Source organism: Saccopteryx bilineata, chromosome 10, assembly GCF_036850765.1.
Source record: "Saccopteryx bilineata isolate mSacBil1 chromosome 10, mSacBil1_pri_phased_curated, whole genome shotgun sequence".
Lineage (NCBI taxonomy): Eukaryota > Metazoa > Chordata > Mammalia > Chiroptera > Emballonuridae > Saccopteryx > Saccopteryx bilineata.
The window spans coordinates 34,025,689-34,040,270 of NC_089499.1; the positions used below are offsets into that span (position 1 = coordinate 34,025,689).

General features: G+C 38.6%; 1 protein-coding gene across 1 annotated transcript in view; it reads left to right on the forward strand.

The window, feature by feature from the left end:
* LOC136314204 (collagen alpha-4(VI) chain-like) overlaps nucleotides 1-14,582 on the forward strand; it is a 127,594-nt gene that overhangs the window by 79,467 nt on the left and 33,545 nt on the right. The window contains exons 22-28 of the mRNA XM_066244769.1: nucleotides 3,343-3,405; nucleotides 5,584-5,646; nucleotides 6,686-6,748; nucleotides 7,241-7,303; nucleotides 9,649-9,699; nucleotides 13,790-13,825; nucleotides 13,918-13,980. Coding sequence (XP_066100866.1) covers nucleotides 3,343-3,405; nucleotides 5,584-5,646; nucleotides 6,686-6,748; nucleotides 7,241-7,303; nucleotides 9,649-9,699; nucleotides 13,790-13,825; nucleotides 13,918-13,980 — 402 coding nt within the window. The remainder of the gene's footprint in view (nucleotides 1-3,342; nucleotides 3,406-5,583; nucleotides 5,647-6,685; nucleotides 6,749-7,240; nucleotides 7,304-9,648; nucleotides 9,700-13,789; nucleotides 13,826-13,917; nucleotides 13,981-14,582) is intronic.

Genomic DNA, 14,582 nt, shown 5'->3' on the forward strand with positions numbered 1-14,582 from the left:
TATCATTTTATCTCATTGTTTTTGTTCCCCCAAGGCAGAAATAAATTACAATCGACCAAGCTAAGCTTTAGAGAAATTCAGTGGCTCTAATAGGTTTCCTATTCTTGAACTATTTAATTCTTTTGTGGTAGTTTACCTAAATATCTGTTAGCAGTGGGTCCTCTGCTCAATTGAATCTTGGTTATTTTTGATTCCCTAGGTCATTCTATCTCTTATGTCTTTTTTATTTTTTTTTAAATCAGAGCCAACACTGTGCATAAATTTATTTATTTATTTATTTAAAAAAAATTTTTTTTAAATTTTATTCATTTTAGAGAGGAGAGAGAAAGGGAGAGAGAGAGACAGAGAAGGAGAGAGAGAGGAGAGAGAGACAGAGAGAGAAGGTGGGGAGGAGCTGGAAGCATCAACTCCCATATGTGCCTTGACCAGGCAAGCCCAGGGTTTCGAACCGGCGACCTCAGCATTTCCAGGTCAATGCTTTATCCACTGCGCCACCACAGGTCAGGCAAGACTGTGCATAAATTTAAACTTGCACTCTCAAGCTTATAATGAAAAATATTTCCCTGCCCATTCTTCCCCCTGTTTCTGACTTCCAGGTCTTCAGGCACTCTTACTTTCATGCCTTTGGCTTTTCCTTCCAGTGTTACTGCCCCTCCCCTTTTTCTCTAAATGATGTGTTTACTTTGCTATTTCTTGGTTTTTCAGTTTTGGATGTTTTTCTGTCGATCTCATTCTTTTTTTCCTCTGTTGATGATGGAAGTTTAGACCTTGATTCACCCGGAATGTTCCTGAATCAGAATATGTCCCCCTGCAGGCTCTTACTATGTATAAACTACATGGCTTTGTTTTCCTGAGTCACCCTTTCTCCCCACTGGCTTTGTGTTCTGTGAGCATATTACTAGTTAATCGTAAAGTTCTTTCACAAAATTGATAACCTCCCAATATATTCAAACATGCAAGGTTTATTTTTCATGGATTGCTCCTTCCTGGGCACTCTGTCCTCCTGCTCTAATCCAGATTGATTGCTCTCTGGGCCTCTGAACTATTGCCTTATTGGAACAGATTTTAGAACAACAATGTCTCATTTTGGAAGCAGAGAAAAACGTATGCAAACTGCTGTCTTTAATAGGGAGTCTTTCCCTTTAATACACTGTAATCTTGATGAATCCCCACAGATGTTTTCTTTTTTTCCTATTGAAGTTCTGATTTGTTTTTTTTAAAAATAAGAGATACTTGTAGACTCCATGGTGAACTGGGTTTATTCATGTCAATAGTTTGCTAGATAACCCGCTTGTTGGAGCATTGGTCAGGTAAACCCATTTATGTTTTTGAGACTGTAACTTGCTAAAGGTCAGCCAATGCTGTTAGAAGAATATAGTTTACAAAGGTGCTGAACTCTAAATTACAATATTCCTTGAGCCTTAGGAAAATATGGCTCATTACTGTCTATAAACTTAGATGTTCTGGCTTTTGCAAGCTGTTTGATAAAGTGGAATTCTAAATGGGATTTTATTTATGGAAAATATTGTATTATAGCAAACAAATCAGTGCGTAGATAATTTTGGTAATAAGGGAAAACCATTTGTTAATTTTGATAAAATTAAGAATATCACTACGGTAATTTTTTAAATGTTCAAAAATCTACCACCATTCTGCAACTTTTTTCACGTTTGTGTTTTCTTTAATTGCATAAAAAATAAGTGATTATCATAATGTATGTACTATTTTATATTCTGCTTTTCTATGTGTTCAAATCTTATTATATCATTTTAATACATTATACCTTAAATGATTTACTAAACTACTACATAATGTCTGTTTTGTTATAAATCATGTCAGTGATGTAAAGAAAAACTGTATTTTAGGTTTCTGTTTTATTTTTGCTTTTGTTTTGCTGAAAAGATTCCCTAATATAATGTATAGGCATAGAATTATAATAAAAGAGTTCGAGCTTCGCTATAGAGAGCCACACTGTTTTCAGAAGGGTTGCATTATGAATGTCACTAATGTAATGTGCAAATCAAGCAACATTTTACAACCTGTTCCAACTTCTCTAGCTTTTAAAACTTGGTTCATGGCTTGTAAAGCTTGGTTCATTCATATTTATAAATCTGAAAATCAACTCTTGAAGAGTAGAGTAATATAATAGTAATGATTAATAGAAGTGCTTCCAATTTATTTGAATAGTTTTAAAAACTTAAGCACATTTGATCCACATATTGATTAATTCTGAATTTCAGATATTTTTTTCTCTTTGCACATCTATGAATAATCAATTAATAGCCTAGTCAATATGAGAAAGAAGGCAGAATCATTCACAAAATAGGCATTGTCCTCAATATTGGAAAATGTGTCTTCTTTGTAGAACTGAAAATACTAATTTGAGGGAGAGATTAAATTAGTTATTAGAGGAATAATTTTAACAGCTCACTTTTTGCCTAGAGAACTAGCTTAATGCTCTAAGAACCTATAGGGTTTTTTTATTTTTATTTTTAAAATTTTTTTCTGACGTGAGAAGTGGGGAGGCAGAAAGACAGACTCACACATGCGCCCAACCAGGATCCTCTGGCAAGCCCGCCAGGGAGTGATGCTCTGCCCATCTAGGGCATTGCTCCATTGCAACTGGAGCCATTCTAGTACCTGAGGCAGAGGCCAGCACCCGGGCCAACTTTGCTTCAATGGAGCCTTAGCTGAATGAGAGGAAGAGAGAGATATAGAGAAAGGAGAGGGGGAAGGGTGGAGAAGCAGATGGGTCCTTCTCCTGTGTGCCCTGACCGGGAATCGAACTTGGATATCCACACGCCAGGCCAATGCTCTACCACTGAGCCTACTGGCCAGGGCCAGAACCTATAGGGTTTTAAGCCAGTTTTCTGCTATTTCTGCATGTGCTTTATGGGCCTTTGTCTCAGAATGTTGCACCTATTACAATGTTCAACATCCTGAGTTCTCTCACATGGAATAAGGGTCCTTAACACCAGTCAGCATTTAGCCTGTATTCCTTAAAAGGAATAGATGAGCTTTTAGTGACCAGATATTATGTTAAAAAGGAGTTTGATTAATTTAAACAAAATATTTTTGCTTTTAACAATAGCTGAGACATTGACAGGAATTGTCCAAAGACTGGGAAAGACAGTGAGAATCTGGTCTTAACATTTTCCCAACATAAATGGAACTCCCACCCCCAATTCTTTCCAACTCCACACCCTAACAGTACTGAGCACAGATAGTGAAATCATTTCTGTCTGTCTCTATGGCTTTCAGGTGACATCTTGCAGGGGAGGCTGCCTTCAATAAAAACACTAACGATCCCAGGGAACTCACTAAGTCTTATTCATTTGACAGGGTGTGCGTGGAGAATCCGGTGAACGCGGTTACCAAGGAGAACTTGGGTATCCAGGCTCACAGGTTGTATCAGTGAACTTGTTTCTAGTGCTAAAGGATATTTGTTAACATTTTAAACTTAGATTCTTTCATAGGGATTTAGCATATATCAGAATGGCCTTGGATAACTCCCTTCTGGGGCCTCCCAAAGCAAATTATATATAGCCCTTCTTCTGCAAAGGTTAAAGATCAATAGCCAATATTCATTGAGCTCTTACTATGTCCTAGATACAGCCTAAGTACTTGTATTAGCTCATTAAATCCTTCAGTGGGGGGTTTATTATCCCAGTTTTACAGGGAAGAAATGGTAGGGGATAGAGAAGTTAGGTACATTTGCCAAGCTCATGCAGCTGGTAAGTGATTAAGATGGGATTCAGACTCTGGCTGTATAATGATAAATCTATGCTTTTATTTATTTATTTAAAAAATTTTATTAAATGAGAGGTGGGGAGGCAAAGAGACTCCCACATGCTCCCCGACCGGGATCCACCTGGTGAGCCCACTAGGGGGCGATACTCTGCCTGTCTGGGATTGCTGCTCATTGCTCAGTAACTGAGCTACTTTAGCAACTGAGGTGAGGCCATGGAGCCATCCTCAGTGCCTGGAGCCAACTTGCTCGAACCCATTTAAGCCATGGCTGCGGGAGGGAAAGAGAGAGAGAGGTGAGAGAGAGAAAATGAGGAGGGGGAAGGGTGGAGAAGCAGATGTTCACTTCTCTGTGCCCTGACTGGGAATCAAACCTGGGACTTCCACATGCCAGGCTGATGCTCTACCGCTGAGCCAACCAGCCAGGGCCATAAATCTATGCTTTTAATTATGCACATTCAAATTATTCAAATCATATTTAATTCACTAAAATTGTATTCAATTTAGCAGGAATAAATGAGCAATGTGTTTATGGAGTATCTTTTATACACAGGGCAGTTTGCTAATAGGCCTGGGCCATTTAGATCATTAAGGCAAGAATTTTGCCTTCAATTTCAGTCCAGTAAGGCATTGCAGATTATTCTGTGATAACTGCAAATTTAAACTTGCAATCAGTTCTCTTGGAATCTTCTAAGGGTAACCCAAGTCTGCCATTCTGTAAACACTTCTGGAGTATTTTCTACATCTTTCTTTTTAAAGCCAAATGGTTCCAAAGTATGAGAAAACTTTAAAACAACAAATTTTACTCACACATTGAATCATTCTTCTTAACTTTAAAGATCCTATGAGTGTCACAAGATAATTTAAGAAGGTTTCTGCTTTTTTTCTGGTTGACAAAGATACTAAAGAAATGAATAATCAATGTGTAATTACAGATTGTATATACTTTATGATAGAAAATAGTATCTGAACATAGGGGGAAGCCACTGAGAGATGTATTTTTGCCTTTTCTTTTGCTCACTGGCTTAATTCAAATTTGGACCTCCCACTAATATTATGTCCTGGCAGTCTCCTTTATATATTCACTTTATTATACTGCTGAGCACAAGGGGAGCAGGTGGTCTGCTGAGCCATGAGCAAGATAATCAATAAAACCTCTCCTTAATTCTCACTTCCCACTGGCATGTGGGTATGATTCAATACCCACAGAGATGATTCAATATCTCATGCAGGAGTATAGAAGCCATGATCAATGCTTCTGATAGGGAAACATTTCTCAGAAAAGCTAGACAAAATTAAAGTGTCAGAAATCAGTAAAGTAAAATAGAGTGGGGAAAAAATAGCAACTCGACAGCAATGTGCCCAGTGAGATGAGGCCGCTTAAGTGTACTTTGGTTCTTGATAAAGTCAGAATGTGATTTCTTATTTAGCCATATATATATATTATATATATGGTAAAGGTTGGCTTTTCAAAGGAGAACACTATCTTTACAGCTTCTCTCATTCCCATTTTAAGATTTAAAATAAGTTGGGTGAATTAAAATGTAAAAGCATGTTCTCAAACTTTAGTACTCATCAGATTCGCCTGGAGAGATGGTTAAAAATACAGACGCCGAGGACTCAGAGCCTGTGCTTCCAATGGGATGAGTTTGGACTGAATGGCGCTGGGGGCGCTGCAGACTGCGGATGCTGATTGATTAAAGCGGAATAAACAAGATGGTGATGGGTGCCTTAATTGTGCCTCCATCAGCATCCAAGATGATTTTGTGGTTACATGGAAAAGAATTCTGTAGCTCTGTAAAAATTGGTTGAATTTTCACTTTCTCTATGGACCAGGGACCAAGAGGAAGGCAAGGACCACCAGGAACTTCTGGACAGAAGGGCTCCCTGGGTGCTCGGGTAGGTTTGGAAAACTAAAAGTTGCAACACAGCTGCTCATTAACAATGGCCAGTGCTCACACCTGAGTGTTCCTGGACAAATAACATAAAACCACACTGTTTGTTCTGGGATCTGTGGGTATCAGGAATTTCTAGAAATGGCTAATTTGATGCAGTAGACATTGATCATCAAGTGTGTGCCCCCTTCTTCTCTAAGTATAATGTGGGGATATTGTGATCAATGAAATTGGGTTTGAGCCTCAGGGGTGTGTAACACAAGCTCATGCTTAATCTATGGTGCAAGAAAAAAGTAGTATAAAGGGGGAATAAGTGGTTAAGCATTACTAGTAATAAGTGGTAATAAGCATTACTATCTTAATTTTATAGATGAAGATTAAATTATTTGTCATCTGGGTAGTAAGAGGCTGAACTGGTTCCTAACTTCGGTCTTTCTAGTGCTTGTTCGACAACCTATCTAATATCCTGGTGGTTCGTAGAAGGTTCAGACCAGATTGAGGCAGATGATTGAAGTGGTTTCCTAAGGAAGAGAGCATTTGAGATAACCTAAACCTAAGCAGTGTGATATAAGTCAGGGATAAGAGTATCTAGAGGTTCAAAATAGCAGCTCCAGGATACCTAAGCCCTAGTTCTGTCCTTGTTCTCGCTCTTGATCAGGAAAATTCTAATCCCCTAACTGATTATATTATTTTCATCCTCATTTGATAATATTTTCTATTTGGTAAAGGTAAAAGTTTAAGCATTTGTCTTTCTGATCTTTTAATCAAATGGTGTTCTGTCCTCTAGCAGTCAGATAATTCCTTCAGTTTTTGGTATGTAGTAGATGCGGCCTCTTGAACAGAACACCTTGCTCCCCCAAACCACCCCCCAAGCCAGCGGTTAAATGTGTGTATTATGTATTTTCTATGTTGGAGAATAAAATTATTGTATTAAAGGTGATTTATGATCATATTACCAGTTCCAGACCATATCAATAATAATAAGAGTATCAAGTAGTTAACTTTGTTGCTGTTAGGTGACTTTGGTCATGGTCTTGTTACAGGGGAATCCTGGGCTTCTGGGACCAAGGGGTTCAAAAGGAAAACCCGGACCAAGAGGAATGAAGGTAAATGTCAGAGACTATGCTCTTCCTTGATTGCAACTTGAGTTTTCCAATCTGAATCATTTCCAGCATGAGTTTCTGATGTGGTAGATACCTTAGAGATGGATAGATGGATACAGAGAAAAAAAGACATATAGACAGACAAATAGAAAGATGAATAAATGGTCATATGTATCAGTAGACAAAGACATTAATAGATAAAAATATGCATTCATCATAAACACATATTCACACACTCATACCTAGAAAAAACCATAGCAATGTAAAATTCCGTAACTGATGTTGCATACCTGGTTTTTCTAATTTTCAATACCAAAATTTAAAATATATTTTTAGTTTTTTATATTTAACAAAAGTCTAGAGGAAGATATTTACCTTAGACTGTAGGATGATGTCAGCAGGGCTAGAAAAGAATAAATTTCTAAGAAAAATTATATGAAATTGTATGGACTCATGGGACAAAATTAATTTCATCTTTATCTTTTATTATAAAAGGGAGAGCATGGTGTTATAGGAGAAAGAGGCCCACGGGGTCAACAAGGACCAAGAGGGCAACCTGTAAGTCTAGTTTCTCTGTTTTAGACTCTTCATTGAATTTCTTGCTTATTATTTGCTCTTATTTCACATAAAATTCTAATATTCATGATGACTATTTGGAGTAACAAATATGACATAATCACTAAAGCTATTGTAATTCTAAAGAGTCAAAGATCCTTAAACTCCTCATATAAATAAAAAATCTAAAGATATCTCAAGCTTGATTTTGTCTTTTCACATGTTGTTCATGAGGGAAATGCTTGTTTCTCTTTTGTTTGACAAAGATGTTTCATAAGCACTTAAGTCTTTTAAGGAATACTGAGATGCTCAATGGAACATTTTTTCAGGGAAATAATCAGAGATGCAAACTTTTAAGGGCATAGATTACCCAAAACATAGAAATAATCTTTGAAGACCAAAGATCAGAAAAGGTTTACTTTAACAGATAGTGCTTCTAAAGACAGGGCTAGGCTTAGTCATTGCTCTGAACGTAAGAGCAAGTTAGTTATTTTATGGTTCTTTTCAATTCAGCGCCTTATTGAAATGAGCTTTATGATGCAGAGTAATGTTGTCTTTCCTGCAAATCTCATATTTCTGAGATTTCTCTCATTAGCAGTAGGAAAGACCTGCTTCTGTTTTACACAGAAATTGCATTTGTTAGCAAGGAAAGAAAATAAAAGACAGTCTAAGAGACTTAAACTTAAATGTGACAAAGGGGAAAAAGAGAACAAGATTACTATCAAATGAAATGTAGGGCAAATCATGTTTTACCTTGACACACAATTCAGATGATGAAGTTAACACTGTTTGACTTTATTAACCTGTCTTGATTTGAAATAATGCAAAACTTGTTCCGATTGACCTCTTTGGAACAGACAAAGCTGGGATCAATGCCTTTCTTGAAGTTGTCATTTCAGGAATGTCGGAGGGTTTTGGATATCTCCAAAAATACACAGTTTGGGTCTTTGGGGTTGCAGATGCTGTAGAAAAAACCATAGCAATGTAAAATTCCATAACTGATGTTGCATATCTGGTTTTGCTAATTTTCAATACCAAAATTTAAAATGTATTTTTAGTTTTTTATATTTAACAAAAGTCTAGAGGAAGATATAAATATTTACCTTAGACTGTAAGATGATGTCAGCGGGACTAGAAAATATAATTAATAAATTTATTTTCTGATGTGGTAGATACTTTATAGATGGATAGATGGATACAGAGATACAGATGGATAGATGGATACAGAGATATAGATGGATAGTTGGATACATGCTCTGCATGTCCTTCAGAAGCTGGAGTAACACCCTTGCCCATCAGATAATTCATTTTTGACAATATTCTTTATCTTATTTTCTAATATTTCAAATTTTTCTTCTTAGTTATAAGAGTGATCGTTGTGGCTTAAAATTTTTCTTCTTAGTCATGTACTTGATTTAGGTGCAGTCTTTGTCCATTCAGCACAAAGTGCCTAAAAGATTCTAAATTCACTCTGTATTCTAGGAAGCTCATTGTCTATATGTACAGATGCTAAGACCCCAGTAATATCATCAATATTCTTATAATTATTATCATCAGCACTGCCTCTACTTCCACCAACACTATATCTAACATCATCACCATCATCAACATCACAACCATCACAACTCCCTTGCCAACATCATCACTATCACTGCCACCATCAGCAGCAGAAGAATAACTACTTGCAAAGTACTTTCTCTGTGCCTGGCATCGTGCTAAGGGCTTTCTATTAATAATCTCACTTAATCTTCTAATCATACTAGATAGATGGTATTATTGTCCCCACTTAACAGATGAGGAAACTGAAGCTTAGAGAGGTTGAATAACTTTCCTAAGGCCACTAATACAACCAGTGTTGGAAGTGGAATAAAAGTTCAGGTTTGTCTGTGTTTATACCCTATAAGCTTATTTACTAAGCTACATTGCCTCTATTCCTACCCTCCTCCTTCAAATTCTGTCTTTATCCCTAGAGATATACCAAATCTGGAACTTGTTCCATTGTTCCTTTAGCCTACAAGAAAGTGAGTTTGCCCAAGGAGAATATTGGGCTTCCTACACCCATAGTATCATCTTGCTGAGGTACAGAATCTTGCTGAAGAAAAGGGTGAAAAATGAAAAAGAATACAAAAAATTTATATCATGGTCCTTAAAACCTTTAAGACCTGTTGTTTTCTTATCCTTTAAAGATAATCTAGTGTTTATCCTATAAAGCTGGGATAAACATCCATCAAGTCCCTTCTGCCTTCCCCACCTACTTGCACTGCTGATTTTTCCAAGGGTTCAGATAATATCGGCAACCAAGTGTTGAACTGGATCACTCTACAATTCACTTTGTGTCATTTTCTTAGGGTTTTTTTGGCCCCGATGGATATGGACCTCCAGGAAGAAAAGGAACAAAGGTGAGAGTTACCTTACAGAGTATTCTGAACTAAAGACTGTAGCTCTTGTTTTATTTCACTAGAATAAGAGTTATTACCCAAGTGGCATGCCAGGAATGGTTTCTGCATGCTGTTTATGACATGTTGTAGCTGCCTTGCCAGAGAACCCTCCTTAAAACATAACAGCTGATTTTGTCATCCTCTTATTTAGAAATCAAACCCCTGACCTCATCAGAGGTAGGTATTCTACCTACAGCGGATAGTCCTACTCCAGTTCTGTACACGCCAGGCTCTTTCCCAACTCCTTGCCTTTGCACATACTCTTGCCTCTTTTTGGGGTATCCTTCCTCATCTCCCTTCTTTGGACATTTTTAAGTCATTTTCTAAAACCAGCACAGATATCAACTTCTCCCTGTGGAAGACAGAATTTGATGTCCTGTATGCTATGTTCCCAAAGCACATTGTTCATATTTCTACAGTAGCCCCTTTCCATTGAGGTTATAATGTATTCCTGCATATTGGCCTACCTCCCAGTTTGTGAACGTGATAGCAGGATTGCATCTTACTCACTTTTGTATTGCTGGCACAGAACCTGGCACAGCATAGGCGCTCAATAAGTATATTTAAATATATCCACTCCCATAAGGAGCTGGTATTTTAATATGTAGTCAGTTAATGGGTTATTGACAGAGGTTTTGAAGCATGGAAGTCACATGAATCTTGTTGAGCAAATCGAATGTCAATAGCTGCAGCTATTCTTCATGCTTAGTTTGCAAGTTACATTTATTGCTTCATGAAATAAGAAATCACTGGGATGTTTAGCGATGCTCAGGTACTTAACAATGTCAGGACGTTGGGCTGGCTTCTCTGTAATTCTCTTATTTATCTTGTGGCTGCTGGATTACACCTCCGCCATTTTACTGAGCCCCAAACATAGTGATTGCTTAGTAAATATCTATGGAATGATAGACAGTGTGGGATCTCAGTGATTATCTAGTTTAGCCTTGTTGGTTTACAAAGGAAACTCAGGAAAGTGCAGTAACTTGCCTGTGGCCATGTAGCTAGTTAGAGACAGAGCTGAACGTGGAAGCTAGTTCATTGGAGCCCCATCCTGGCCAGTAACTCTTTCTTCTCCAGGGGAGAGTTTGCCTTGCAGAGAATTAAAATGTTCATGTTTTGAGCCATGTACCAACCCTAAGCTGAGCACACTTACTGTGGTACACTTAACAACGTGGATTATGCAGGTTCAGCCCACATTTGCATGAAATTTTCCTTTCCTGAGTCGTAATGGTCTCACTGTAAACAACCTACTGCCTCTTGGCCAGCAGAATACATTTTCCTAGTCTGTTCACTTTCCTCTTCTCTGGGTGATCTGTTTCATACCTTCTTCTCTTCGTATCATTCCTGAGACAAAAAGAGGTGAAGCTATCTCTTATCTAAAAACCCTTCAAACTAAAAACTCTTACTTAAGTACATACTTTTATTGCCCTATTTCTCTCTGGCAACTCCTTGAAGGAATAGGTCTAGCCCATGGCTCCCACTCAGGGGTGGTTTAACCCTCCAGGGGACATTTGGCAATGTCTGCAGGTATTTTAGTTGTCCCAGCTGGGGGAGGGAATGCTATAGGCATCTAGGTAGTAGAGACTAGAGATACTGTTTTTCATTCTGCAATCCACAGGACAGCTCCCCACAACAAAGAACCATTAGGTGTCACATGTCAGTTGTTCCAGAGTTGAGAGGCTCCACTTTCTTTCCTCTGGTTCCCTCTAACTCATGACGGCTGAGCCTCCACCCCTCGCTCTCGCATTCAACTACATCCGCTTTAGTTGAGGTGCTACCAGTGGTGGGACTCAAATAACTTAACAACAGGTTCTCGGCCCTAATGATCATTTTAAGTGTAAAAAAATGGTATAATTCTGAAAGGTAGTTTATTTCAGCATTTAATACATACTTAAATAACAATAATAAAAGAGGTATACAAAACTAGATTATGCTATGAGTTTTAAAATATTAATGAAAAAATGTTAAATCATACCTGACGAAAAAACAATAAAACTGTTATTTAAGATATTTCCATATTGCTTCTTGATTGGCATCTTTACTTGGAATTATTTTTCACCTATGGACAGAATGAATATCACTACAGGTGCTTAGAATACGCTGTTGCACAAATGAACGTTAAAAAACAGTAAGGAATGTAAATTTGTGATTTTTATATTGGGCAAATATAAAAATCTCAGATATAATATATATATATATATATATATTTTTTTTTTTTTTTTCTTTTCTTTTCTGAAGCTGGAGACGGAGAGAGACAGTCAGACAGACTCCCGCATGCGCCCGACCGGGATCCACCCGGCACGCCCACCAGGGGCAACGCTCTGCCCACCAGGGGGCAATGCTCTGCCCCTCTGGGGCGTCGCTCTGCCGCAACCAGAGCCACTCTAGCGCCTGGGGCAGAGGCCAAGGAGCCATCCCCAGCGCCCGGGCCATCGTTGCTCCAATGGAGCCTTGGCTGCGGGAGGGGAAGAGAGAGACAAAGAGGAAGGAGGGGGAGGGATGGAGAAGCAAATGGGCGCTTCTCCTATGTGCACTGGCCGGGAATCGAACCTGGGTCCCCCGCACGCCAGGCCGACGCTCTACCGCTGAGCCAACCGGCCAGGGCTCAGATATAATATATTTTATGCATAAATATTTCAAGTTCCATCTCTAAAATACTCTTTAAAAATATGGTTCCCATAATACTGTGATCACATCTAAGAATCAACAATAATTCTTTAATATCATCAAATAGCCAAGGAGTCACAGCTTACTCTGCAGACATCCTGCTCCTCCTCCAACCTTCCCCATCTCAGAAGAGGAGACTCTGTCCTGCCAGTTGCTTAAGACAGACACTTGTACCATCTTTAATAAGTTTTTTTTTCCTAACCCCCTACATTTAAATCCAGCAACAAATAATGGTGAAGTCTACCTTCAAAATATATCCAGCATTTCATCACTTCTCACCACAACCACTGCCCGTCTCTGGGCCAAGCCAACATGATTATCCCCTTGAATTACTGCAATAGCCATCTAGCTGGTCCGTCAGCTCCTGCCACTGCCTCATTTAGTTAGTTCTTTATGCGGCAGCGAGAGCCTTCCTTTAAACACACAGTCAGACCATGTCACTCCTTTACACAAAGCCCAGCTGTGGCTCCTGATACCATTCAGAATTAACCCCACCGTTCACATGGGCTATAAGAGGCTACACAATCTAGCTCCTCTGTGAACTCTCAGCCTTTATCTCCTCCTGCACCCCCCACCCCAACCTCATTCTGCTTCAGTGTTCTTCAAACACGACACACATTTATACTCCTGCCTCAGGGATTTTACATGTTCTTCCCTCTGCCTGGAATGCTCTTCTCCCAGATGTCTGCTTGGGTTGTTTCTTCAGGTCAGGCTAGTCTTTGCTCAAATGCTCCTTTACCAAAAGGCTTTGTCTGACCACCTAATATAAAATAGTTACCTCTTACTCTCATCCACCCATGTCATTCTTCACTCTGTAAGCCCTTTTCTGCAATAACATTTATCTCTCCCTGAAGCATTATATATTTCTTTCTCACTAGCAGGTAAGTCCATGATAGTAATGGTCTTTGTTCTGTTCACTGCTGAATTCCCAGTGCTTAGAGAAGTGCCTGGCACATAGTAAGTGCTAAATAACTATTTGTTGAATGAATAATTGCTTGTACTGTGCCTATAATCTGACAATAAAAACCTGCTTCCCAATAGTCAACTTGATGCCCTTTCCTTTGGTTTCCATTGCATCACACCTCTGGTTATTTAAACTGATAGGCAAGAATGCTTAAAAAAATGATTTCATTACACAATATATAAAGGAGGGGAAAGAATTTGTAAAAATTATCTGCAAGTTGTTTTACAATAAATTATGGAAATAAAATATGGCCACTTGGAAGTAGTTCAAGATAACTTTTGATATTATTGTTTTTTCCTGGCACCTGATTTGTTTCTTTTCTCTCAAAATTATAGTTTCTTCTTTTTTCCTGAAGAATGCTAAAAAAAAAAACCTAATTACATGACATTAAACAAGACCTTGCCTCATTTCTGATACTAGGGTGAACCTGGATTTCCTGGCTATCCTGGAGCAAAGGTAAGAGGGCCTGGCAACTGGTATGTAGCACGTGTCATTTGTTTAAAGTCATTTCTCTTTACACCCAAGGTTTTGCTTTTGATTCTATTAAGGGAGAAGATGGTGACCAGGGCCACCGAGGAGAGAAAGGGACAAAGGGAATCAGAGGGAAGAGGGTAAGAATCAAAGGAATTTCCCAAGATCTATAAAGGCCTACATCACAACACTCCACTCGTAGGGGCATATTTCCATTGGATTAGTGGACTTCTTAGCAGGAAGCCCGTGTCCTCCTCAGACAGGCACATTTCACACCTCCCTAGGGGCTACCTCACTCCCCACTTAATCCCATTCTCTTTTATCTTCTGAATGCAAATGTAGCTCCCCAAACCATAACCACAGAAAATCCAAGTTGGAGTTTTGGTTATGCAATATTAACCTTGTCAGAGATAAGTTTGGAGGGACCTCTGTCTTTGGTAACTCTAGATATCATTTGGGAGGGTATTGTTTGAGCTGCAGAGCAAACATTGTCATTTTACTGAGATTCTTCCAAGCCTTACCTTTCTCTTAGCTTTTTTAGGACTACACTCTCAAGAATGTAGCTGCCATCTTGGTAGACTTTGAGTTATATTTTCACTGAGCTTTATAGACTCTGCTATTAAAAGACTATTCCTTCAGGTTCTGAAGATTCAATCTTGAAGAGCCATAATCACTGGCAGTTGTTTTTTGGAAAGACCAACCTTGTGGTTATCTATCTTGGTAGTGTTTAGCTGATAGACAA